The 26,033-nt window shown below is 34.9% G+C and overlaps 1 protein-coding gene across 1 annotated transcript in view; it reads right to left on the bottom strand.

The window, feature by feature from the left end:
• LOC113613023 (triadin-like) overlaps positions 1–26,033 on the bottom strand; it is a 110,176-nt gene that overhangs the window by 16,948 nt on the left and 67,195 nt on the right. The window contains exons 7-8 of the mRNA XM_027093431.1: positions 18,791–18,838; positions 5,932–5,979 (exon numbers count right to left, since the gene is read on the bottom strand). Coding sequence (XP_026949232.1) covers positions 5,932–5,979; positions 18,791–18,838 — 96 coding nt within the window. The remainder of the gene's footprint in view (positions 1–5,931; positions 5,980–18,790; positions 18,839–26,033) is intronic.

The raw sequence follows: 26,033 nt of genomic DNA, 5'->3' as shown, positions 1-26,033 counted from the left end.
AGGAAATGGTTTATAACTGCATTCCATTAGTTTACATAAAGATTGTTGGACATTATATCCAGACAAAGTTTTAGAATTATAAGATGGATGAAGCAAGAGCACATGCATGATGTAAAAAGTTTGTTGCTTTTAAGAACCTAAAAGATGGATACAATTGCCATTAAGAAATTACTTTGATGAATCATGGAAGGGATAGAATATAGACAGAGTAGGAGTGACACACTACCCCTATGTAAATTGTGTTCTGGCAATGTCAGGTAACTTAATTTAGCTCATCTAACAGTCAGTTCCTCTGACTCCAGAGTTTAAAAGGTAACCTGGTGGTAAAAGTAGTGACCCCAGTATGAAACGCAGGGGGAGGTTCCTGGGGTAATGTTATAGTTTTACTGTTCTTCTCCATGATATGGCCACAGTCTCTAAGGAAAGGAAAGAAAAAGATAGGCACAGAGGTCACATTAAGCAGAGGAGTGGTTCAGTTTCATGATAACTGAAAAGCAGAATTATGCATGACGGAAACTGGAATGTGGGCATTACAGTTATCTCTCTGTGTGACTTGTGCTTGCCTATAGTATATCCTGCATAAAATAAGAGTGATCAAGTTACACATTAGTTTATTAGAGAAAATGGATCATTAATACAAGAACCATTAATTTCTGAGGGAAAGGTACAGCATGAATGCATCTTTTAGCATTGCCTCCAAATCTTGCCAACCTCACTGGCACACATTGCTCCTTTACCGGGCTGAAATTATCTTTAGCATTCAATGACATTCCTACCAATAAATGAGTCACATGAACCAAATGTTGCATGGCAGGAGGTGGTACCCTGTAGGAGATCAATGCAACATTACAAACTTTTTGAGTGTGTTGTGAATCAGCTGTGATAGGTAGGATTTATACCTGTCTATTTATTAAAGTGATGAAAGGAATGGGGAGGAACATGGTGAAAAAGAAGGGACTAGAAAGAAATTTCCATACATGAGATCATACGATTATGAGAACACTCTAAAAGTATTAAATGAAATAAAAGTAAGAAGTAGTAGTGAAATGTGTTATGTGAGCAAGTGAGATAGTGGAAAGTTGCAAAAAGTTCTCTTGAAAATATATAAAATATGTAAGCAAGCAGAGTACACTCATTTTTACAAGCGTTGCATGAGCTCTGTATGTAGACCATCTTCTCTCCAAAGCCCACTTGATACTCCTCACACCCATTCCCAGCGCCTAGTCTGTTGTGGGCGCTCAATAAATATTAAACAACCAGAGCACAAACTACTGTCAAAAGTTTGGAATTCACAGGAATCAATACTATTGTTATTATACTTTAACATTTATTGAGGGTCAACAGCATGACTTAGTCCACATGTGCAAATAGGTTATTTTATAGTCACATATTAAGCAAATAATTAAATACAATATGTATCAACTACACCTTCAGTTTTACTACATTGATCTTAAATGTAAAATTGTTTCTCTCTTTTTTTATAGTGTTGACACATCATGAAGTATAAACATTTATTATTTAAATAAATACGTTTCTCTCAGAGAAATCATTACTCTTAGATATTATTAATATTCATTTGAAAGTATGGGCTCAATCTACAATAAATACACATCGCAGATTCTAAATAGACCAGTACATGTACAAAGAATAGAAGAATCTGAAAAGTGTCTGAGGACAATGACAAACACACAAACCATGTAATATCAGTTGGGTTTCACTTGTTGTGACAATTTAAAACACTAATACAATTATGTAGGGTACCATTGTTTACAAAATAGCAACAAAGGCAAAGAAAAACAGAAAGTCTTCAAGTGGACACAAATTACGGCACTTATGAATTTAAAAAGATTTCTTAATTTAAAGCAAAATATAAGTTTTATTATAGGAAATGAACTGCATTTGATACATTTATGATCCATATGCTCCAATTTTACCCTTAATAAAATGATTACTAATTGTGTTCAAATTTATTCTTGATGGTTAATAGGTACTCAAATTCTATTTAATCATTTTTCATGAATATTTTTGTCATGTTTGTACTTAAGTGGATTTTGAAGTGATTTTTAATTGTTAAGAGGATGGAAGACTATAACTAATGTTTCTGTAATGAAATTTTCAGTTTAATTTTGGGATACTAAAATATCCAAGTTTATAAAGTATGTTTTCCCTTAACATTTGAGTCTTAGAATCCTAGAAATAAAAGTCTTTCTAGACCAGCCTTCTTCTATAGCAGGAAGAGCCTTTATATTCTGATATAAGGGACATACTACTTAAAAACTTTGTTGAACATAAATTTTTTTATGATTCAAAGGAATAGAAGATCATCTAATTCAGTTCTATAATGTAAAACCAAGAAAAGTGAGGATAAGCCCTTATGTTTCTATATTTAGACATACATTGGCCTAATTGGGCAATTATTAAATTTTCTCTCATTTTAAGATTTTTTTAAATTTACAATATAGAAGGTGCAATTGCTAAATTTAATTTATTCGATGTCTTTATCCATATGATGGTTCACCACATGCTGTTCTGTTATGTAAGAGTACCATCTACAAAGATCATAATGATATAATTAATGAATAATGCATATTTAATTATTAATTTGCTCTACTTTTTTTACTTTAAAATGAGAGTAGTTAGATGATTTAATCACTTATCCTGGTTTCTGAAATATCTGGCAATCTTTGCTATCAGAAATCACATTTGATTTACTAAAATATCTTAATTGTACAGTACTTAGAGGCACAGATCATCGATATCTGGATCACCTAGTATTCTTTTCTTCAACAATTCCTCTATGTTTTCATTCAACCCACAAGTATTTTTTGAACACTTCCTACATGCCAGCACTGTTACAGGCCCTTAGAACAAACTCTTAAAGAAACCTTTAAGTAATATCATGCACAGGTGTGAATGAAAGAAAAAGAAAGATGATATGCGAATGATTTGATTTATTACTATTTTCTTCATCTTTTCATTGTTAGATTGAAATCACTTTGAAGGAAAATTATTAGAAACAAGGAGATGCTGGGACTCCAATCTACAACTCATATCATTAAAGTTAGTTGTCTTGACTGGTCTCCTTCCCTGCCACAGTAAGTAAGAAGTCACTTCCCTAGAGTGACTGCTTTGATCCTCTGGCTAGTAACAAGCAAATACTATGAAAAATTTTCTTCTGAGAGAAAACAAGATTGAAAAAGAGAGAGGGAAATTGGATTTAGGGGGACAGGTCAATTTTGAAAAGTAATACTGAGGAAAAAGTACACTAAAAATGAGAAATTGAATATCAAACAATAAATAAACCAAGCTTAATGAAATGTGATGTACTCTTTCTAGATATAATATACAAATATATAAAGACAAATCTTCATACAGTAGCACGTGTTGTGATGTTTTGTCTTTGGCATTCCTTGGCTCTCACTATAAGGAGAGCAACGTGTATTGTGGAAAATATTTGTGTCTCCTGATGCTTCTAGGTAACTGCTTTCTAAACAAGAGAAATCGTTAATGGTGTCTGTGGTGTGTGTGGGTGTGTATGTGTGTGTGTGGGGCTTTAGTGTGGGAAAATTTATAAAGAGTTTCTTAATACTCAAAATTCTGGTCTAGCCAATTTAAGATCTTTATGAGAAGAATAACTAAAAACCACATGATCCATCATGAATTAAAGATAAAATAGAGATACTTTTTTGGACTTTTGCAGAGGTTAGATTAACTAAATTTCTAATTCTTAAACGATATGAGGTCTAGTTCATTAAATTACATAAACATAACATTTATTTCACCTTTCACTATATGAATTTTCCATAATGTAAAGTTTAGCTTAATCGATGTTTCCCAAGTACAATTATAATGCAGACTAAGTTCAGAGTTTCAGTGTACACAGTTTTACATAGATCACACAGTGTATTTGAAATCTATTAAGAATTATGAGTGTCATAGTTTTTCCCTAGTACAAGTCCATAAGTTAAACCTTAAATGAAAATAACTCTTTATAAACTATTTAACTGTACTTCAAAGAATTATGAACTAGTTTTAGATTATTTATACTTCTGAAAATAACTAAAAACTATATAAGGAAGAGAAATACACAATAGTCAAAGCATCATCTTATGTATAAATATTAGAATATTATGATGAAATCTGCAGAATGTAATTGATTTATTATCACATAAATTCCTTGATTTATTAAAATCACAAAATATATATTTTCATATAAATTATTAGTCATAGATATACCATCGCAAAAGTATGCAAGTTATCCAAATACCTTATTTCTTATGATTTAAAAAGAATGAATTATAAAATAATCTGAAGGAGTAAATTCACATCCCTAAGAGCCATTTCCAGTCTCAAAACTATTTGAGGCAACATTATAGAATTAACGAAACTGACACCAACATGAAGGTAAGAACACATAAACAATCTGAGCTTAATCAGTTATATGTTAGGTACTATTATTAATGTGGACATTTTATATTCTAGTCAGTCTTCTCTTAATTTGCTGTGGCTATAAAAACAATCTGCAAATACTGTAAGATGAGTAACCAATGCCTGTATACTAGAGGGTAGAAAAACTATGAAGCTTAATGAAAGCAAAATGTTTTGATTCTCATTTATATTGAAGCTGATTTTACAAGGAAAAATGCCTAAGTAAATACTATATACTTAACTAGGAGTTTATATTTTTTCATATCCTTTTACATACGTTTTCTTGTTTGAACTCCACATCTTGTCAGACAGGTAGGTCGGGTATAATTAACTCTATTTTTTAGAGAAGAAATTTAGGCTCAGAACCTTGTCTAAGTCAACAAGTTGAAACTGGGATCTGTGCTCCTAGAGCTCTACTTTATATTTCAGAGACTAAAGTATCCACCTCAAAAAGAAGTTGACAGAAACATTTTATTGAATTCTAAAAGTCCAGGTAGTCCACAGAAGCCAAAATGAATTTGAAAACTTATTCAATGAGATTTAATGTGACTTTTCTTTTGAAAAACCAAAGGAAATAAATCCTTAATGAATTTTTTAACCTTAGTTTACTTATCTGAAATGTGAGGGTTTGAAGGATTTATATATATGTAAAAATATCTAATTTCTGATATTAGGAATTTGTCTCAAATTTAAGAGGAGAAATGATTTTGATTTCATTCTTGACAAAATTATTTCTAGTTCCGATTTCATCTATTTATTATAATAAATAATACATATTATAATATTATAATATATTAAAAGCCAAAGAGTGGGGGGAACAAAAATTAAAATTATTAGCACTATGAGCTCTGACAGAAGGCCCAACATCACTTCAAACGCTTTTATTCTACTCTGCTGTAGCATTTTTCTCAAGCATATTCTAAAATGATATATTTATTATATAGCTGCATTAAAAAAAAGAAAATGCATTATTTATGGCATTATGGTTTGTAACACTGAAATTTTAGACCTCTTGGGAGAATCAACTGCTGAAGTTGTAATATAAACGCAAGTAATTTACCTGTATTGCTGGGTTTTTGCTTTAACATACTACTTCTCAAGCAGTAGAAATTGTTTTTGCATAAACAGAATTGTGTCACCTCTATTCTTTAAACTATGATCAGTCAGGTGGTGTTAAAACCACAAATCAAACAGAAAAAAATGTCTACCAATTGCCCTGGAAGATTTCCTTATTCCCAACAATCTTCAGCAATTCTCTTGATGTAATTAAGCAGTCTGTGGAGCTTTCCTGTTCTGAACTTACACTCAAAGTTTAGTTATACAAAAGAACAAAAACCCAGATTGCCACCTCACATTCTCCCTGGCACAGAAAAACATGCAAGGACAGTGAAAGAGAGCAATCGATTTAAAGGTTATTGTCGTCCGCCTGTCTGAATCCAGTGCTTTCCTCCTCATGTTGTTGTCTTTCTAAAGATAATGTCAACCTCCTTCATTTTTTTTTACCTTGCTCCACTGTCTTGGTTGTTTTCTCTTCCTTCTTTCCAGGTACAGCTGCAAAGCAGAGATACGGTTTAAATAAAATTCCAGATGTAAATGCTGCTTCTGCTCAAAAAGGCATTTTGTAACTCATTCAATGCCAAAATTTTCTTCTAAAGAACCTATTTTAAAGCTTTTTCAATATTTCTCACTTCTTTAAAATCCAACTGAAACCTACTATTATAAATCTATTCTTAAAGAATTAGAGAAAAAAATAATCCCTTGCCCTCTTCTTACTAGTCTTTGCACACTGTTTTCTATCTTATTCTTTTATACTCTGCTTTGATAAACAAGCTTTATGAAGAATTCCGCTTGACAGGATTTTGATTAATCGACTTACATTCCAGGTAATTGCTGGAGCCACTTAGCGTCTTGAAAATGTCAACTAGATGCTCCTTAAATTCAAGCTTAATGTTGCTTAATCAACTCAAAGGACAGTGTAGTCATGCTTGAGATTTGCTTAAATATTAAATGAAGTCATTCCAAATCACAAGTAACCAAAAAAGAAATAAGAATTATCACTTAGGTGCTGTTTCCCATGAACTACTGAGATTTTACTACTCTCGGTGGAGTATTATCTGCTTACCTTGTTATACATCCAAGAAATAGAAATGATTCATACAAAATCAGTGTACTGAAATAACTGATTCAAGTAAGGATCTTCAGAGGACATGAGCAACTATTAGATGAAGGATGAATGGGGAACTGGATATTGCCGTCATACCCAGGTATCACCCCCGGGTATCACCCCCAAGAGTTGCATGGGGAAAACTGCGACTTGGAAATAAAGAAATGTGATTGTCACCAGCTTAACCCACTGAGGAAACTTAAAGCCACTCATTCACAATAGGACATCCAGACATTCTGTGCTTCCTCATGACATGCAGTGTGATGTACAACTGTATCACCTCTGAAGTATTCTTGCCAAAGGAGCCAACTGGAATCAAGTTAAGCCAAAGATTAAGCTTTCAGGTTAATCAAATATATGATATATAGAACATATTAAATAATATTCTGAAGAAACAATTACATAAATCAAGTGTCTACAGAGTAAACGATCATGATCTTTTCAAAAAGTTAATGACATGAACTAGAGACAGAGTAAGGGAAAAAATGACTTTTTGATATAAAACTTGCTAAATTCACTCAGTTGTAATAGTTCAACTGTATATTCTTTTGAATTTTTCAAGCAGATAATTTCACCTGTGAATAGTTTTATTTTTTACTTTTTTATTCTTGTACTGATTAATTCTATTTCTCACCTTATTGCACTGGTTAGAATATCCAGTACAATGCATAATAGAAGTGCTGATAGCAGACATCCTTGTCTTGTTCCAATTCTCAGGGAGAAATCTTTCCATTTTTCTCCATTGACTATAATATTTGCTAATGGTTTTTGTATATATCTTATCAGAATAGGTAAGTTTCTTTCTACTATAATATGAAATATATCAAATGCATCTTCTATGGTAAGTATAATTTCCCTTTATTCTATTATTCTGATTAATTACATTGAATTTTGAAATTGCAGTCTAGAAATAAAACCAACTTGGTTCCATCTTGTCTTTCTCATATAATATCAGACTAGATCTGCTAATATTTTGTTTAGATCTGTGCCCTTATGTTCACAAGAGAAGTTAACCTGTATGTTTCCTTTCTTTTTTGTTCCTTGTTAGGTTTTTGTATCAAGGTTATTCTAGCTCCATAAAATGAGCTCCATAAAATGTTTCCTCTTTTTCTGTTCCTGGAAGGTTTGGTACAAGATTGGTGTTAATTTTTCCTTAAATGTTTGAAAAACATTCACCAGTGAAGCCACCTGGCTAGACTTTTCTTTGGTGAAAAATTATAATTAAAGATTCAAAATGTCAATTGTATTAACATTTTCAAACTCACTGGGAAATATTTCCATTTTTAAATTATCTGTAGAATCTGTAATGATGATTCCTTTTAATTTTCTGATATTAATGTTTTGTGTTTTCTCTTTTTTTCTTAATGAGTTTACATAAGGGTCTATCAGTTTTTTCAGTTTTTATAGAGAATCTAATTTGGATTTATTGCTTTTTCTATTGTACTATTTAATTTCTATTTCTTTAGCTTCTGCATTTACATTTTTTATTTCTCTTTTTCTTTCTTCGGGTTTCATGAAAATTTTAACATAAATTAAAAATTATTTTCTTCCTAAATGTTTGCTTTTCGGCCTTTCTTCTTTTCTAATGAATATTTTTAATGAGTATAAATTTCAGGTAAACACTGTTTAGGAGCATCTCCAGTTTCAGTGTGATATTTTCATCATAGATTAATTCAACATATTTCCAAAATTCCACTGTCATTTTTTCTTTGGCCCATGGGATATTCAGAGATGATTGCTTATATTTCTTACAGCATCTAGCATTGTTTCGGACCTAGCAAGTGATCGATATATATTTGCTTGGTGATTAGGGTATTAATTGAAAAATGAGATTTGATAATAAATATTCTGAGTTAGAGAGATCAGTTTTGGTATTAGTATATTTCCTGAAAGAGGAGAGATATTAGGTGTAGCCAATGAAACATGAAAAAGGCAAAGAAGCAGGAAAGCCTTGTGTGTGCCTAGAGGAAGTGAACAAGTGTAGCTGGAGCAGAGGGTTCCCATAGAAGAGATATGAAATAATCTAAAAATAGATTAGGTCAATTGCATAAGCCCCTGAATTCCAAACTAAAGAGTTAGACTTTATTATAATTACTTTAAGGAGCTAGTAAGGTGTGTGGTACATTAGTCTCCTCTATGAGTGCTCTCTCTCAAATCAATGTGAAAATCAAACACTGATAATTTTTAATTATAATAGAGCCCTGGGCATATAGCCTTATTCATAATTCTTTTATTCTGAAAACTCAGTATGAATATTGTATAGGAAATATGTATTTTTCAATTATTTTGTTTTAATCTTCTGAAGAGTAAATATCTTTCAGAAAACACTGGATTGTGACTTACACACAAAGACCAAGTTTTTCTACAACAAAGACCAAGTTTTTCTTTTCCAGTGGTGAGTTAATAACTCCTTGCACTTACATTAAGTAGAGGAGGCTAGTCCCCTAAACCAGTTTTTTTTTAAATTCAGAAAAGGTCACTGAAAATACCAATTATCTATACAGACAAGAAAACATTTTACGTGAAATGACCCTTTCATTTCTGATTCTGATATAAAATTCATCAAGCCTAATTCTATGGAGAGTAAGTATTAGGAATAAACAGTTCATCTAAGTAAGTGGATTTTCTAATTGCCTGTAATCAAAGGAAGACCTTAATCAAATTCTCCTTCTATGCTATAGGGTACCTGAAACCTCCTTTCATGCTAAAATAAGAAATTTCCATTTGTTCTACATTTGGAGGTGTTTATTTTAGAAAAAAATGTAGATTTGTGCTGCACTCCTTCAGTGACCGCAACTAATATTAAGGAAGCAAAGTAGCTAACATTCTTATAAAATGATGCCTGGATTATGGATAGCCCTGAGATAAACTGTAAGGTGGATAAATTGGTTTTCTATAATTCCAGGTTTTTTTTTTAAATTTCTTTATCGCTGTTTAATTTACCTGGAAAGTTCCAGCTTATACCAAACTTCAATCTCACTTTTATTACAAGGATACCAAAAAGATGCTTTCTCAAATTAAACTTATTGGTTTTAGTATTTATATCTTACCATAATATTATTGAGGTAACACTGATTAATAACGTTATATAAGTTCCATATGTACAAGATTATATTTCTACTTCTATATACACTACAGTATGATTGCCACCAAAAATTTAGTTTCTATCCATCACTATCTCTTTTATTCATTTCACCCTCCCCTGCCCTTTTCCACTACTCTGAACTCTGTATCTACATGTTGGGTTTTGCTTGGTTTGGTTTGTTAATTTATTCTGGTTTTCTGTTTGTTTTTTTATATTCTACATATGAGTGAAATCATAAGATACTTGTCTTTGTCTGACTTAATTCACTTAGCCTAATACTCTCAAGATCCATTGATGTTGTCATAAATGGCAAGATTTCATTTTTTATGACTATTATTCCATTGTGTGTGTGTGTGTGTGTGTACCACATCTTCTTTATCCACTCATCTGTTGATGGGGACTTAGGTTGTTTCCACATCTTGGCTATTGTAAATAATGCTGTGATGAATATTGGGGTCCATGTATCTTCAAATTGGTGTTTCATATTCTTTGTATAAATACCCAGAAGTGGGATAACTGGATCATAGGGTAGCACTAGTTTTCAATTTTTTGAGGAATCTTCATACTGTTTTCCATAGTGGCTACACAGTTACATTCCCATCAGCAGTGCATGAAGGTTCCCCTTTCTCCACATCCTCACCAATACTTGTTATTTCTTGCTTTTTTGATAATAGCCATTCTAACAGGCATGAGGTGATATCTCATTGGGGTTTTAATTTTAATTTCCCTAATAATTAGTGATGTTGAACATCTTTTCAAGTACCTGTTGGCCTTCTATATGCCTTCTTCGGAAAATTTCTATTCAGCTCCTCTGCCCATTTATTAATCTGGGTTTTCTGGTTTTTTGTTGTTGAGGTGTATGAGTTCTTTATATTTTTTTGATATTAACCCCTAACTGGATATATGATCTGCAAATATCTTCTCACACTCAGTGGTAGGGCAGGTTGCATTTTCATTTTGTTGATGGTTTCTTTTGCTGTTCAGGAGCTTTCTAGTTTGATGAGACCCATTTATTTGTTTTTTCCTTTGTTTCCCTTGCCTGAGGAGACACATCCTGAAAGATACCGCTATGACTGATATCAAAGAGCATACTGCCTATATTTTCTTCTAAGAGTTTTATGGTTTCTGGTCTTACATTCAAGGCTTTAATCCACTTTGGGTTCATTTTTTTGAGGAAGGTATGAGGTAATGATCTAGTTTCATTTTTTTTGCATGTGGCTCTCCAGGTTTCTTTGCTCCTTTTTTGTAAAATTTTCCACATATGTGTGGGTTTATTTCTTGGCTCTCAATTACATTGCACTGATCTATGTATCTGTTTTTCTGCCCACACCATGCTGTTTTAATTACTATAACTTTGTAATATAGTTTGAAACCAGTGCATGTGATACCTCCAGCTTTATTCTTTTTTCTTAGGATTGCTTCAGCCATTCATAATCTTTTGTAGTTCCATATACATTTTAGAATTTTTTGTCCTGTCTCTGTGAAAAACATCCTTGGGATTTTGGTTGGGATTGCATTGAATCTGTAAATTGATTTAGATAATATGGACATTTTAGCAATGTTCATTCTTCCAATCCATGAGCACAGAATATACTCACTTTTTTTGACTGTCATTTGCTTGGAGTATCATCTTCCATCCCTTTACTTTAGCCTATGTTTATATTTAGAGCTGAGGTGAGTCTCCCAGAGGTAGGATATAGCTAGGTCTTGTTTTTTAATCCATCCATCCACTCTGTGTCTTTTGACTGGTGAATTCAATCCATTGACATTTAGGGTAATTATTTACAGAGGAGGACTTAGTTCTGCCATTTTATCTTTTGTTTTCTGGGTTCCCGCTTTTCCTTGTGTTTCTGTCTGCCATGTGGGTTTGATGGTTTTCTATGATGTTTTGCATCTTCTTTGGATTTCTATCTTTGAGTTTGCTAATTCTCTCTTCCATATCATATTCTCTTTCCCAATGCTTTCTGATGCATTCTTCATCTCATTTATTCAATTCTTCAGCTCCAGAATTTCTGTTTGGCTCCTTTTTAGAGTTTCAATTACTTAAAGTATTCCTTCTGTTCATTAATTTTATTCCTAAGCTCATTGAACTGCCTTTCTGAGCTTTTTTGTAGTTCATTCAGTTTCTTCAATCAGTTAGACTGCAATATTCTGTGACTAAGTTTGGTTTCTGGAGAATTATCATTTTCTTTTTGTGATACTGTGTTACTGTGGTTCTTCATGGTGCTTGATGTGTTTTTCCTCTGCCAGTGCGTTTGAAGTACTGAATATCATTCTTGTTTGGGTAAAGCTTTTTTTTTTTTTAATTCTAAGGATTCTACAGGTTAGAAATTAGTAGGCTTTCTTTTGTTTCCCAGTAGGTGGCACTATAGAACAAGTTTTTGGTTTCTCTCACCTGTGCTGCCTCTGGTTTTATTTGAGAGTCAGCATTTTCTGCCCTCCACCACCTCTATCAGAGGTGTCACCCAGTGCCCTTGTTACTGTTGCTTGTGCCTCTGAGGTAATTGGTACCTTGCTGCTGTTGGTATTGCTGGCACCACCACCTGGGGCATCAGGATGGTGGGTGCTTCTGCCACATCTGGGCTGTCCTGATTTGCAGGCTCCAAGGGGTGGGTGGGGTGCAGTTGGATATAGAGGCAAGTGCCTCTGTATCATGTATTGTCATATTTGTGGGCTTCACCACTGCAGGCAGGGAACAGGGGGCTGGAGTCGTGGATGGCTCTGTGGCTGGAGGAACTGGGTCCCAGTTATCTGTGGCCACGGGCACCACTACATTCAGGAGGCTAGAGTCCTATGTATTGCTTCCCTTGCTGCTTTTGGGTTCTCTGGGGCTGCAGGCTTTGCTGCCACAGCCAGGGGGCCACGATTGCAGGGACTGCCTCCACTGTTTCCCCAGTTCTACCTCCTCGATGTGTTCCAGTCCATCCACCTTTAGATGTACAGATATGTGGAATTCTCTGGCATTCTGATGGGTTGGGCAGAGGCTTATTGTTGAGTTGTTAATATTTCACAGGTTGCAGATTGAAGGGGAGAGACAAGGAAGCATCTTATCTGCTGTGATGCTGACATCGCTTGCTTCATTCTAGGCTCTTATTTCACTATGTTTCCCTCAATTTTCCTTGAGGACTCAATTCTTTCTTTCCGCTTAACACCACTCAACATATGCCCATTAGTTACAGGGGCTTGCCTGGGTAGTGAGGCTTCCATGGAATTGGGGTATGTTAGAATTCTGGTAAAGAGTGGAAAGGAAATATTGTGCAGTTTGAAATATCACCCATATGACACATACATTACTTCTGGTATATACATCTATAGGATTAGCATGACAAACTATTATTTCCAAGGATGTAAGAATGTAATGTTACCTGCCCAAGGGTTATTGCCTGGGGATGTCAATGACTGAAACAATGGAATAAATCACTGATTGTGGAAGACAAAGTCTTAAATCTTGGATACATATTCAGGTGGAGAGACAGGAAAGAGAGGCTTCTCATCATTTCTCAGACAATGCTAACAACTCAATCTAGTCACAAGGCCATCCTTTCCGGCTATCATTTTCCCTGAATCTTACTTCTAGTAAATTTGGAATTATAAACAATATGGTATTATTGTAGCATACAAAGTATCTGAAGATGAAACTGGAAAAGGATATAGGAGCCAGATCTTGGAGGACTCTTACATCATTTTAACAAGTTTTATTTTATAAAAAACTGGGAAAAAATAGAGTTTTAAATTAAGTGTGGTTTATTCAGTTTTATGACTTTGATAATTTATGTTGAGGGGTTTCTGCTAGGATGAATATTAGTGAAATAAAAATAAATATGTGAGGACAGTGTTTAGATCATTACAGTGGTTCAAGAAAAAGATAATGAAGGCTTGAATTAACATGGAAGTCATAGTTATGAATAGGAGGAAGTAAACTCAAGAAATATTTAGGAAACAAAATCAGCAGAACTTGAAGATTCTTTGAATAATCACCTGAAGGCTAGAAAGAGAAAATTAATCACCCTCAGATTTCTAGGGAAGTGGAGGGTGGATTGTGGTTTCACCAATGATAATTAAAAGCAAGCTGGGAAAAGGAAATGAAGAGTATAAGTTAAGACACATTGAATTTAAAGGTGTTTATTTGACATTTGAATATACAAGCCTGAAATTTTCAGGGAAAAGCTCTTTGCCAGAGAAGTCCTGAAATGAAGACATAGAATTGGAGATCTTCAGGCTAAAAGGCAGAGTTTCAACCTTGAGAGTGTGCATATCTCACGAAGAGAGGCTACAGAATAAGAAGTTCAGAGGATTAATGATGGAATCTGGGGAACACCAATAATTAAGGGGAAGCAAAGAAAAACACACAAAGAAGTCAGAAATAAAGCTCAGAGAATATGGTGAGAACTAGGAGACTGTTGTCATGCTCACCCAACAGGAGAGACGCTTAGAGAAAAGACAAAGTGGTAAATGCCACTGAGACATCCAATAATGTGAGGACTGGAATGGTTCCATTGGTTCAGCAATGATAATGTCTTCAGCATTGGCCATATTATCGGAAGCACAGTAGGAACAGAAGCCTCATCTTTGTGGGAGGTAAGAAGCAGTGTTAACACTCCAACATCCAGAAGACCGGCTAAGATACAGAGGAGAGAAAATAGTAGACAGAGATATGGGAATCTAGAAAAAAGTAATTTTAAACTGAGAATAATATTTCCAAAATTAGGAATAAAGTCAATAAGGAGAGGGCTTCCCTGGTGGCACAGTGGTTGAGAGTCCGCCTGCCGATGCAGGGGACACAGGTTCGTGCCCCAGTCCGGGAAGATCCACATGCCGCGGAGCGGCTGGGCCCATGAGCCATGGCCGCTGAGCCTGCGCGTCCGGAGCCTCTGCTCCGCAGCGGGAGAGGCCACAACAGTGAGAGGCCCGCGTACCGCCAAAAAAAAAAAAAAGTCAATAAGGAGAAAGAACATAATGCCACCAAAGAGCATGAATGACTGATCAAGAAGGACCCAAATGGAGAGACTGGTCTTGCAGAGGAGGATAAACACTTTACCTCGGAGATTAAAATAGAAATTGATATAGACTAAACAAGAACCTCAAGCTACTATCCTATTTATCATTTTATTCCTAACCAATATTCTTCAGCATCAGTGTCTGTATCTTTCACTTCATCATCCCTCAATCAATTTGTCATCATTTAGCTTTTAGTTGTGCCACTCCCCAGAAAATTCTCTTTTGAACATCATTAATAATTATCTAGTTGACAAATCCAGTGACTTGGTGACAACCACTTTGTCATTGAAAGCGTTTATTTTCCTTGGTTACTATGAAATTATAACAATTACATTTTTTTAACCTCTGATCTTTCTAGTCACTATTTTCTGCTTTTTCTCTTTGACTCTCCTTGCTTTTCTTCCTGCAAATGTTCTCTAGCATTCCATCCCAGACCTGTCCTCTCTCGAGAACAGAGAACATCCCAGACCTGTCCTCTCTCGAGAACAGAATCCATGAAAAGCTCATGGATTCTTACTGTTTCCACCATTAACCCACGCAGAGGACACCCACAGATATATCTCCAGTTCTGTCACTCTCTGGAGCTCTAGTCTGACATTTAGAGCCACCTACTTGCTACTTGCATGTGCCACAGTACTATAATTTAAATATGTCTAAAATTAATCTTGTCTTCTCTCACCAAACTATTTTTATCCTTCTTCTTCATTTTTATGATAAATACCAACAATATTCTTCTAGCACCCAGTCTGAAAACTTATTATTGTCATTAAATACTTTCTGACTTTTCCTCTTCCAAAGCTGGTCGATTGTCAAATTCCACTGAATCTACTTTATAATAGTGCTTATAAAATATCCCTTCTTTCCAATCTCATAACTAATATCAGGTCCTAATGCACGTTGCCTACATTATTGCCAAAGCTTCCTAACTATCCTGCCCTTTCCTAAAGCAAATACCTGAGTGTTATTTCCTATACTTACAATTTTTCATTGACTCCCTATTGTCCATGCAGTAGAGTCCAATTTAAAAATCAGGCCCCTTTACTGAATTATTAGCACAGGTTGTACTAATTCATACTGTGTTTTTGAGACTCTTGTTATTCCTCATACACATCCTGCAATTTCCCACCACTTTGCCTTCCTCTGTTACCTATGCCCAAGATACCCTTCCAACTAATTATTACATAACAAAATTCTATCTGTTATTTAAGGCTTGACTCTAAAGTCACCTTGTATAATAAATGTTTTGCTTTTCCTCAGGTAAGAATAATTTTTAAACTCCTACGGCTCTTTATCTGTATTTATCTCTTTACCCTGTTGGCTTTCAAACATGAACTATGATAATATGGAAAACCTTTAGCTGATAGCAAAAACTAAGGTCCAAACAACTCAGGGACTCAATAAAGATTCATATTTTTCCCTATCTTTAATTGCTCAAGAACAGTATTAACATCTGAATATTTCCTTAAGTTTTCACATAGTATGTGATCCATAAATACATGTTGAATGAAAGTGAAAATGATTTGAAAGCTGCAAACCAAATATAAAACAGTAAGAGGATTATCATATTGATGATTAAATACTATATATCTCCAAAGAAAAGCAGGCTTAAGATCAAATAATTATACTAGATATAAATTGGCACACTGTAATTAATTTAAAATATTATCTTTTAACTTTGAAAATTTTAAAACAATCAGAAAATCAGTAATTTCCACTTAACCTTGCACACATGGTCCCTAATTCAAGCCTCAGTGTAGAACAACAATTTCCAGTATCTTAAAAACAAATAAAGAAAACCCAAATCACTATCTTATTCTACTTACTTAAAAGGGACTAAAAGGTGGACATCTTGTAACATATACGGAGTTTTGTGGAGATTAGGGACTGGTTACTAAATGTATGATGAAGTAATATATATTTTCATGTGTGATTGATTGTCAGTGAGGAGGAGGAGAAATGAAAACTACTTGACCAATGAGAAGCATCTCCTTTGACTTTTATATGTAACTTGTCAAATTGGTAAAGCTCTACCTGAGTTTCAAAATATTTATGATGGCTTTGGAAGGAACACTTGTTTCTGTTCATTCTACAGTTGAGAGGAAATCTAATATGCAGTCATATTTAAATTAATGATTGAGGTATGAGATCTAAGACAAACTAGAGTCAGAGTAATTAATGCCAATAGTTTAATTTCATAAAACGTTATTTCTCTCCTTATATTTCACTCTAAGCCTAGCAATCAGGTCTACTTAATCCCAACCAATATGTCTGGCCTTACTCTAAACTCAGAGACCATTCTTGGTTGAATATTCCACTGAATTCACTAACTGATGGTTCAATATCAATTCAGTATCTCTGCTCACTCCTATTTGACTTGATTAAACTCCAATTTATGTGTGCTTGTATTTCTGCCCTAATATCTAGGCTCCAAGTGATTCAGAGTCTGTGCATGGGTCACTTACTGGTTATTGAATCTTTCCTTTTTAACTCTGTCTCCAGACCGTCTTCACAATCAAGGATTCCCTGAGGCTCAGTATCTGAAATCTAATTCCAGATGAAACCCATATACTGCTATTTGGACATCCACTGGTCTCACCCATGGCTGAAGACCTTGAACACAATTTTGTCTCACTTTTGTTCTTGCTTTCAACACATATAGATGTCCCGACCTTACATTCACTTACTGGATCCATATACCCTGTATCCATGCCTAGATTGTGACTTCCTCTGAATCTATATTTAGACTCTTAGTCTTGTCATTGATACCATGGCATTATCCATCCTGAAGCACCCAAGTTTTACCCACACATTCCATTTAGTGTTGACAAGAAAAATTGATTTCAAAATAAGACACCATAAAAGAATGAGATATATTAATAGGGACTTCTGATAAATTCATGGCTCTGCTACTTATGGAAAAACTGATACCTAGTAAAAGATGTCAATGAAACATGTATCGTGATAACTTACCTCAAAAATGACATCACACATATATTACATTACTAAGAAAAGAACTATCTAGGAGACAGATTTTATTCCTATCTACTATAAATTCAGAATAATAAATAGAGCTGTATTTGAAAAAGGGAAGCAATTAATCTCAATAATTCAATTGCTTCTAATTAAGTATTATCTTATAGTAGTTTATATTTTCCTTTAAGTATCATTTAATTTTTTGTCTTTCATTAGACATACATGTGTACTAATTTATGCATTAATTTATATAACTAATATATATTAATTTATATTTTAATTAACTAATATATAAACTTATATCCATGTATTCATTTATATCCATATATATGTTGCTTGGGATTGAGAATGTGGATATGTATCATATATATTTTATAACTCCCTATAGTCCTGATATATATTCTCTTATAGAGCAAATGCAATAAAAGATTTTTTAAGGAGAAAAATGTGATGCCATTTTAGTGGCATGTATGTGAAAGGGTACTCCTGTTGTATGTGTGTGTGTGTGTGTGTGTGTGTGTGTGTGTGTGTGTGTGTGTGTATGAGTGCATGTTGAGGATAGGGTTGTTAAACTGTGTCTTGAGATTCCTCCAAAGACATTGAATACATTACTGATTTCATTTCTATGTGTAAAACAGAATCACAAATTTCAAAATTGTTCCAGTTTGTTTTGAATAGAGAATATGTAAATGTTTCATCATATTGAATATTTTTAACATGTATTAATGTTCTTAAAGATATTCTTTAGAGTGTCTACTGAGAGGAGTCAATATTCACGTAATAGTTGCGTCTGATTAGACACGACAAGAGGCATAGCTTTGAAAACTTAAATTTAAACTTAAATTTGATACTATTCTTGCACGAAGCAAACACTGTTCATGTAAGTTCTACTAGTCAAAGTTTCGTTTGCTCAAACGCTAACCTTATAGATCAGTATATTGAATATGATGCTCTCCAGATGACTGGGATCCCATTGAGCTTACACAGCAGCATTTCTTCAATTTTTCAAAACTAAAAGTGGGTTTCCATATCAGTGAAATAGTAAAATCAATAAACAGAGCTCTTCTTAAGCACTAAACAATACATTGAGTTAGCATAAAGAAGTTACAGTCATGACATCTTTTTCTTTAAGCTGCACTTACCTTTTTTAGTTGAGGCAGCACCAACCTCTTCTTTGGCTCGTTCAGTTTCTGTAAATTCAGAGATTGAAAATGAGAAACGGATATCAGACATGTGAGGTCAATATCTTATAGTATTCTAAGTCAGACAAGACTAAAACTGCCCAAAGGATAAAACGTATGTGGCACCTGAGAGCAAAGCAAGCAGCAGAGAAAACCACGCTAGAATAAGCTTGAATTTTTTTGTAACTAATGAACTTCCTTAAATAACAATGCAGAAATTCTCTTTCAAGATACAATTCTGGTGGTACTAAATTTTATGCTTATATAAGTAGTGACCATAAAAAAGGTGGCTTATTCCACAGAATTACACTGGAAGACTTATTAGTTATAGTCAAATCTTAAATGATGCATAAATTGTGGGGACGAGCACTTGAAAGGCCTTCTTTGTTTAGCCTTTAACTATGGGGATGGCAAGCCATAATTGACCTCAATCAATTTGCTTTATATTATAAAATATTAGCCATAATGTTACAGAAAATTCCATTTGAATATTGCTTTGAAGAGAGAGAAAAAGAAAAAAATTGAAAAAGGCCAAAATGGCTTCTTGGAGTTTCTCTGAATATCTAGTGTGGAAGACAGAAAGATAGGAGAGCTCTTCCAAAAATATAACCTGAAATGCTGGTCCTAGTGCAAAATGTTAGACCTCAAATCAAGGCTAATTAAAGTGGAAGTTTCTTTGATCCATACGAAAATTAGAAAATGACAATAAGCTGGTAAATTTTTACAAAGTTTATTTACTCATTTTATTAGCTTTTGATTATTCAAGGCTGTTGCCCTTGGACATCTGTATTTGTATTTTTAGTTTTATTCTTACTAGTACATGTGTATAATCCCTGTTACTCATATGCACTCACTCAGCAGCTGAGGCTCTAGGAACAACCAGTAAACAGGGGTCTTCATGCCCCCTTGTCCTCCCTGTGCCATAGACCTTGGGCTGTGAGAGAGATCAGATGTCAGGAGACCTTCACATCACTTTCAGGTTTTAATTTCACAATATTAGATACCACAAGCTTCACTATTTGAGCTCAGGCAAGAAGTCATGTAAATAAGACTTCTTCAGGCTGTTTCAAGACCTGGAGCTCCAGGACTAAGCAGATCCCTGGCTGTTATATAGCTTCCAGGAAAGACTTTAGACCAGTGGTTCTCAAAATTGGCATGCATCAGAGTCACTCAGGAGGGCTGTTAAAACACAGATACGGGCCTGATTCAGTAGGTCTGGGGCACGTCCTAAGAATTTACATTTCTAGCCAGTTCCCAGGTGATGCTTATGCTGCTGGTCTTGGCCATATTTTGGAAACTAATTACCACACTTTCCCTAATACACAATCAGGACTAATGTCCCTGAAATCCCCAACCTTGTTAGCCTCAGGTACTACCATGAGCCTAGGCTTCCAGCAGAAAACAGTCTATATGGCTTCGTATTTCTCCTAAAAACAGACTCTTTTCCAAAGTCCTTCCACTGAGTCATCTCTATCATAGCACACATCCCTAAATGCTCAGCCTCTTCTCACTTGACTTTCTTCCTTTAACCAAACTAGTTCCCTAAGGACACTACATCCCCTACAAATGGTTTTCCAAAATAGAGACAGTTCATTTTTCCCCTATATACCAAAGGGTCTGGAAGTGATGTATATTTACTTCTTCTTTTTAACTAAATTAATAAATGATGTTTATGACTTCTCCTTACTTCTTATTACTTCTGATGGATTGTTATCTCCTTGCTTCCTCCAAATCTCAGTTCTTTTGAAGTCCACAGTATCAGGTTGCACCGGCTCTGTCTTGCTCTATTGCTGCCATTAACCAGCAGTATGCCTGTGTCCCATTAATTATTGAATATTTCTATACATAGTTATCTGCTCCACTATTACTACTGTGATTTTTCATTAGGAACCACTCTCAACCCAGGCTTCACACTAGACCAAGCTGGGGAGTTTTTATAAGCCTGTGAGATTCAGACGTAGTAGATCTGGGGAGGACTAGAGAGCTTTGAGATTCTGAGTTAATGAGTCTGGGATAAGGTAGGCCTGGCTATTTGTCTATTTGTAAGCTTGTCAAGATACTCTATTATTTAACCAGGATTGGGAGTCACTTATAGACACAATCCATACAACCATGGGATCTCTCATTTCCTCGACCTTCTCACTTTTGAAAACTGGAGACCCCACTTCTCTGATCACTACCAAGAAAAAGTATCTTGGACTTTTTCTTTGCTGCCAAGACTTTGATTTCAAAATTCCTATTCCCTGGCACCACTCTTCCTGTTATAGTTCACTTACTCACGAACCTCCTCTAAGTAGTTTCTGACCCCATCAATACTTTCATTCCTTTGACCTTACCAGTTTCTCAATGCTCCAGATCTCCCTTATGTCCTCACTTTTCCTCTTTCGAGCTTATATTTAAATAAACCATGGTTAAATCATTCACTTATTGTTTGTTTCCATAGTCATCTGGTATATGAAGTTTCTAGGGCAGCCTTTAAGTTATTAGGTGGCTAAAAACAACAGAAATTTATTCTTTCACAGTTCTGGAGGCTAGAAGTCCAGCACTAAAGTGTTGCCAAGGCCCTCTGAAACTTGCTCTGAAGGCTCTTGGGAAGAATCCTTCCTTGCCTCTTCCTAGCTTCTGTTGGTTGCCAGCAATCTTTGGCATTCCTTGACTTGTAGCTGCATCACTCCAATTTCTCCCATTATGTTCATACGGCTGCCTTCCTTCTGAATGTGTCTGTGTCTCTAAATCTCCCTCTCTTTAAAAGGGCATCAGTCATTGGATTTAGGGCCCATTCTAATCCAGTATAGCCTCATCTTACCATGATTACACCACTAAAGACCATTTTTTGAAATAAGCTTGCATTCACAGGTACTGTACTAGTTAGGATTTCAACATATCTTTTGAGAGGATGCAATTCTATCCACTACATGTGCCAAAACACCAAACCTACTCTATGCCTGCCACCTGAGCCGCCATCCAAACTGCAGGAAGGCCCCCATCTGCTGCAGATCTGACTTCAAATGTCTAGTCACAGTGTGTAACAGAGCGCCCAGCACTGATCAGCAATACTACCACAGACCTAGTGAAGTTACTTTCTCATTTTTCTAGTCAAGTGGTTCATGAATACCCCTCCTTTCTCAAACTTCCAACATCCTGTAACATAAAAGCAAGTTGCTGTTGGGATCTTCATAGAGAAAGTAGAAGCAGACTAGGCTATCTCATCTTTTCACCACCTCACCAGCACATAACAGCACCATTCGTCTTCTTTCCAGACCCATAGGATCATCATTCCCTATTTAATACCAATTCCTCCAAATTTGCCCTGCATCCCAACTCCTTTTGCATAGACAATGGCGTTACTCTTGCAAGTACTGCCTCTCTCTGCTACTTCATCTGCTTTCCACTTCACTGATGCTTTCACATCAGCTCAGAAACACAAAATGTCACCGTTTATAACTTCAGACCACCACGGCCTTCACTCCTACGTGTCCCCTACCTCAACTACCTCATCTCTCTGTGGTCCACCATGGTCTCCAGAGAGCTGCTATACTCCGTGTCACCACTTCTATCTTCTCATTCTCTATTTTTTAAGACTGTTTAATTGTGAAAGATATAATATAAATGAAAGGCATAAAGGTGTATAACATATGTGATAACATATGTGCATATTTTAATGAATGGCAATAAAAAATGCACATCTTTGTAACCCCCTGTAAACTTAAGTAATAAAATATCACCAAAGACTTTGAAACCTCTTACTTGTCCTATTACCACTGCATACCTCTCTCTTCATCTCAGAATTATCACTGTCCTATATTTTGTATTAATAATTTCTTTATTTTCCTGTACCTTTTTTATTACATGAATTTACCTCTAAACAAAGCTACGGCCATTTTTTACAGATTGAATTATATTGTTTAGTGATATAACTATATAAATTGACTTATACTTTTTAATTCTTATAATTTGCTTCCTTTAAAACGTGTGCTGAGACTCAGTGTTAAAATTGTTTAACAAGATGGCCATTAGACTTGGGTAGCTTTAGTGCCTTTGGTGGTCTACCTAAACAAACCAAAGCCAGAGTCAACTAGATTTATCTCAAATCTGAGTGATACTCAAAAGCAATTATCATAAGCTAAACAAACTAAATTATTTATTTAGCCAAATAACTAATTTTCCCAAATAAGACAATATATGTTATAGTCAGTTAAATATATATTTTTGCTTTGCTTCCATGTATTCTCTATAAAAACCTTTGCCCTACCCCCCAATGGTGGAGTGCCCCTCATCATTTATCAGTTTTGTCACTGCCCTATTTGATTCATTGTTTACTTAAATTGTTTAACTTTTTATACAAGCCATGTTGATATGAGGAACTGTAGTTGATTGATTTAACTACTGTATAGTATTCCACTTATACGTATTCTACAAATTATGTATCCATTTTCCTGCCAATGGACACTAGGTCATGTCCTGTATGTGTTATTATAAAATAGCGCTGCTATGAATATTCCTGAATATGAATCCTGGTGCAATGTGCAAGAATTTTCTTACAAGTGAAATTGCTAGGACATAGCATGTGTCTCTGTTTAACTTCACTAGATAAAAGCCATATTTTTCCCCCAAATTTTACACTCACACTAACACTGTATGTGAGAGTTTCTATTGCTTCATATCATCACCATCACCAGAATGAACATTCTTCTCCATTTTTGGTCAATTTGATATATGTAAAATAGTATTGTGGTTTTAAGTACATTTTCATTATTACTAAGAGGTTAAATATTTTTGATATGTCTATAGGCAATTTGTGTCTTGTTTTGTTTTCTTTTTGATCTTAACATATCTTTTGCTCATTTTTTCTATGCATTAGTCTATCAAGTTCTTTCTCTTTTTGTTTTTTATTTTTAGAGTTATTTATTTTTCATTACTAACCTCTAGTTACTTATATATGCTACAAATACCTTTTCCAAAATTGTAACTTGTCTTTTATCTCTTTATGGCATCTATTGATGAGTTTTAAATTTTACTGTAATCATTTTAGTACATTAGATTTTTTGTTTACAGCTTGAGTTTATATATATAATTTTTATGATCCAACCATACTTCAAGAAAATATATACATATATCTTCCTATACTTTTTTCTTTAAATTAATGGTTTGTTTTACTTTTACCATTTAAGTCCCTGAACCATCTGGAGTTGATATTTTGGAACTGTACAAAGTAGGAATAAATTACATTTTTTTTTATTTTGGCAATGAATACCAACTGCATCAGCAACATTTTAAGATAATCTCTCTATTCTCTAATTATTGAAACGGCTACTTTTTCTTATATCAGATTTTTGCTCAAGTGGAATCATTTTAGGTCTCTTTTTGTTCCTGTTTGTCCTATTGGAAAACTTGTTTAGATCTGCACCAATACCATGCTCCCTTGAAAACACAGTATCATGACACTGTTTTATTAATAAGACTCAGGTCACAAAGTACTTGTCTCAATAGTCATACTTCATACTTATTTTGCTGTACTCATTATTATATTTTCACAATATTAAAATTTATTCCTGATTTTCTATTTGAAATTCTCTCCTCCTCCTCTCTACTTCCTAATGTCTAAACTGAACTCAGATTCTACTTCTGCAAGTTCTCATCTATATAGCTTGGATCTCTTTGAACCAAACTTGATAAATGTTCTTAAGCTCCAAACCATGACATTTTTCCAATTTTGTGCTGGCACTCAGGACACCAACCTTGGCTCTATACGTGGGATTGAACAAGAAGCACATCTTGGCCTAACATCTAAGTCAGTCCCAGGTTTCTCACAGTCTAGTTTTCCTGGCACTTAAACCTCCCCAAACCATCCCCTGGCATTGTATCAGTACTATTTTGAGTTCATTCAGTCAGCATCATCTGTGATTTGGGTAGTGATCATATAATTTATTATCCAAACTAAGCAGGTGAAAGAAGGTGTTAGTAATAATTATTCCAGAATAATATGAATAAACCCAGATTGCCCTAAACAACTGAGATACCTGTCATATATGTCATCCAACCTGTGGTCTAGACACACACCCCTGATATCAGATCTACTAGTTCAGGTCCATAGATCTTTCCCCCCAGCAATTTCCATGACAGAATATTTAAACTATGTCGAAAAAGCCATGCCACTTTCTAACTAACATAAGCTGTCCCCAAATAGTCTTCTAACATCATAAAACTAAATAAATCCAAAGGGGTTTTATTTTTAAATTCTGCATACTGGCTTCTCCTGAATGATCTGACATATATTACTAGATCAAGAGATAGATATGTGACTCACAAATTTAGGTACTGAAATGTAGTTAAGGTGATAAGCAGAGTCAGGCCTGGTGGCTGAGCATACACAAAAATCTAGTGCAGTGTTAAAACCAAGGAATGAAAAATGCCTGACCATTGTCATTTACTTCAAATTTAGGCCCACAATTAAAAATAACTAGACTTTGGCCCCTGACCTGGTCTTTGGTGTCTTTTTCACTCAGAATTCAAACTGACCACAGGCTGGTCAAACATGCACATGGAATACATGATCAAAGCCCTATGGTCCTCGATATGAGGAACGAAGTAATGTATGGTAGTGCTTCCCAAGGTTTTGAGGAATACTGGTCCTTGAAGTGTTCTTTGGAAAAAAGAGGGTGATGTGGTCAAATATATTTGCTAAGCATTGTCTACTACATTCCCTCTTGATTCACCAAGAGGAGTGTTAAAGATCTGAAATGCCTGTGAGTCTTGGTCCTCCTCCTCCTTGGAAATGACTAATCACATCATCAACCCCTCTGTCTCTATCCAGTGTGGCGGTGGGGGTGAGGGAGTGTGTGTGCAGTGGACTGCAGGGAGAACTGGGTGTGTTGAGGCATTTCTGTACACAGGATGATAAAGGAATCTGTGTTGACTTGCAGAAATAGTAAATCTAGATTTGGCATCTCTGTTGGTCAAAGGCACTCTTCCTCCATCCACATAATCCCTGACAAATAACTTTACATGTGGAGGCATTAAGTGCCCCTCTGTAGTGCTTGCTACATCATTGAACATGAAGGGCTTCCCTTTTCTTCAAGCTCATGGTACCATGAGAACATCCACCCTGTACTGATACAGCTCCCAAACTAGTCTGTGTCCTCTAGTGTTTTTCTTACAGTGATTTTGGTTTCTTAAGACCTAGAGCAAACAGTTCCACACCACA

Source organism: Aethalodelphis obliquidens, unplaced genomic scaffold (genome assembly GCF_003676395.1).
Source record: "Aethalodelphis obliquidens isolate GAN/ISIS:26980383/991018 unplaced genomic scaffold, ASM367639v1 scaffold3, whole genome shotgun sequence".
NCBI classification, from domain to species: Eukaryota; Metazoa; Chordata; class Mammalia; order Artiodactyla; family Delphinidae; genus Aethalodelphis; species Aethalodelphis obliquidens.
The sequence above is the reverse complement of the archived record's forward strand: the minus strand, read 5'-3'. Positions and strand labels throughout refer to the sequence as shown.